This window comes from Plasmopara halstedii (genome assembly GCF_900000015.1).
Source record: "Plasmopara halstedii genome assembly, contig: Scaffold_816, whole genome shotgun sequence".
NCBI classification, from domain to species: Eukaryota; Oomycota; class Peronosporomycetes; order Peronosporales; family Peronosporaceae; genus Plasmopara; species Plasmopara halstedii.
This window is the reverse complement of record NW_020187732.1, coordinates 512,596-513,111: the sequence shown is the minus strand read 5'-3', so window position 1 is coordinate 513,111 and position 516 is coordinate 512,596. Positions and strand designations below refer to the sequence as shown.

General features: G+C 39.7%; 1 protein-coding gene across 1 annotated transcript; it reads left to right on the top strand.

The window, feature by feature from the left end:
• Positions 1–127: 127 nt before the first annotated feature.
• Positions 128–389, top strand: PHALS_14057 (uncharacterized protein; the record flags this gene model as incomplete). The annotated part of the gene is made up of 2 exons (XM_024729792.1): positions 128–303; positions 371–389. The coding sequence occupies 2 exons, from the start codon at positions 128–130 to the stop codon at positions 387–389; spliced, it is 195 nt and encodes a 64-aa protein (XP_024580134.1).
• Positions 390–516: the final 127 nt, after the last annotated feature.

Here is a 516-nt window from a genome sequence, read left to right as displayed (position 1 = left end):
ACCTTAATATATTCACTTTGCATTTTGCCAAAACATACGCACTTGCCTTAACATCAATAATAACCATATACTTGCTTCTGTGCTGAAGGAGTTGGAAATGAATGGCTATTTATATGGTTTCAGCGACATGGTAAAAACAATGCAAACCCGAGTGGAAGATGAAGAAAAGTTTACTGTCAGAGTCAAATATTGGGAAGGATGGAAGAAGAAGGATGATGCGTCTGATGATGCTCTGTTTTATTTGTCGGACTTCCATCTCGAAAACATCAAGATTTTGCTTACTAGTAAAGACGTCTACCACTGGTATGATTTCATGAAAAAGAATGGAGGCGATGCAGCCAAGCTTTTGCAACCTTTGTTGTTTAAACAGCTGTCTGAAGAAAAAGTAGCCTTGCTTCTTTCTGTTGTCGCCAAAGAATACGAGCACCCCCTTGGCAAGGAAACGCTTGAAGCGGTGTTCAACGTTTGGAAAGAACAAAAAAACGATCATTTACTCGCAACTCGTCTTGTTCACCA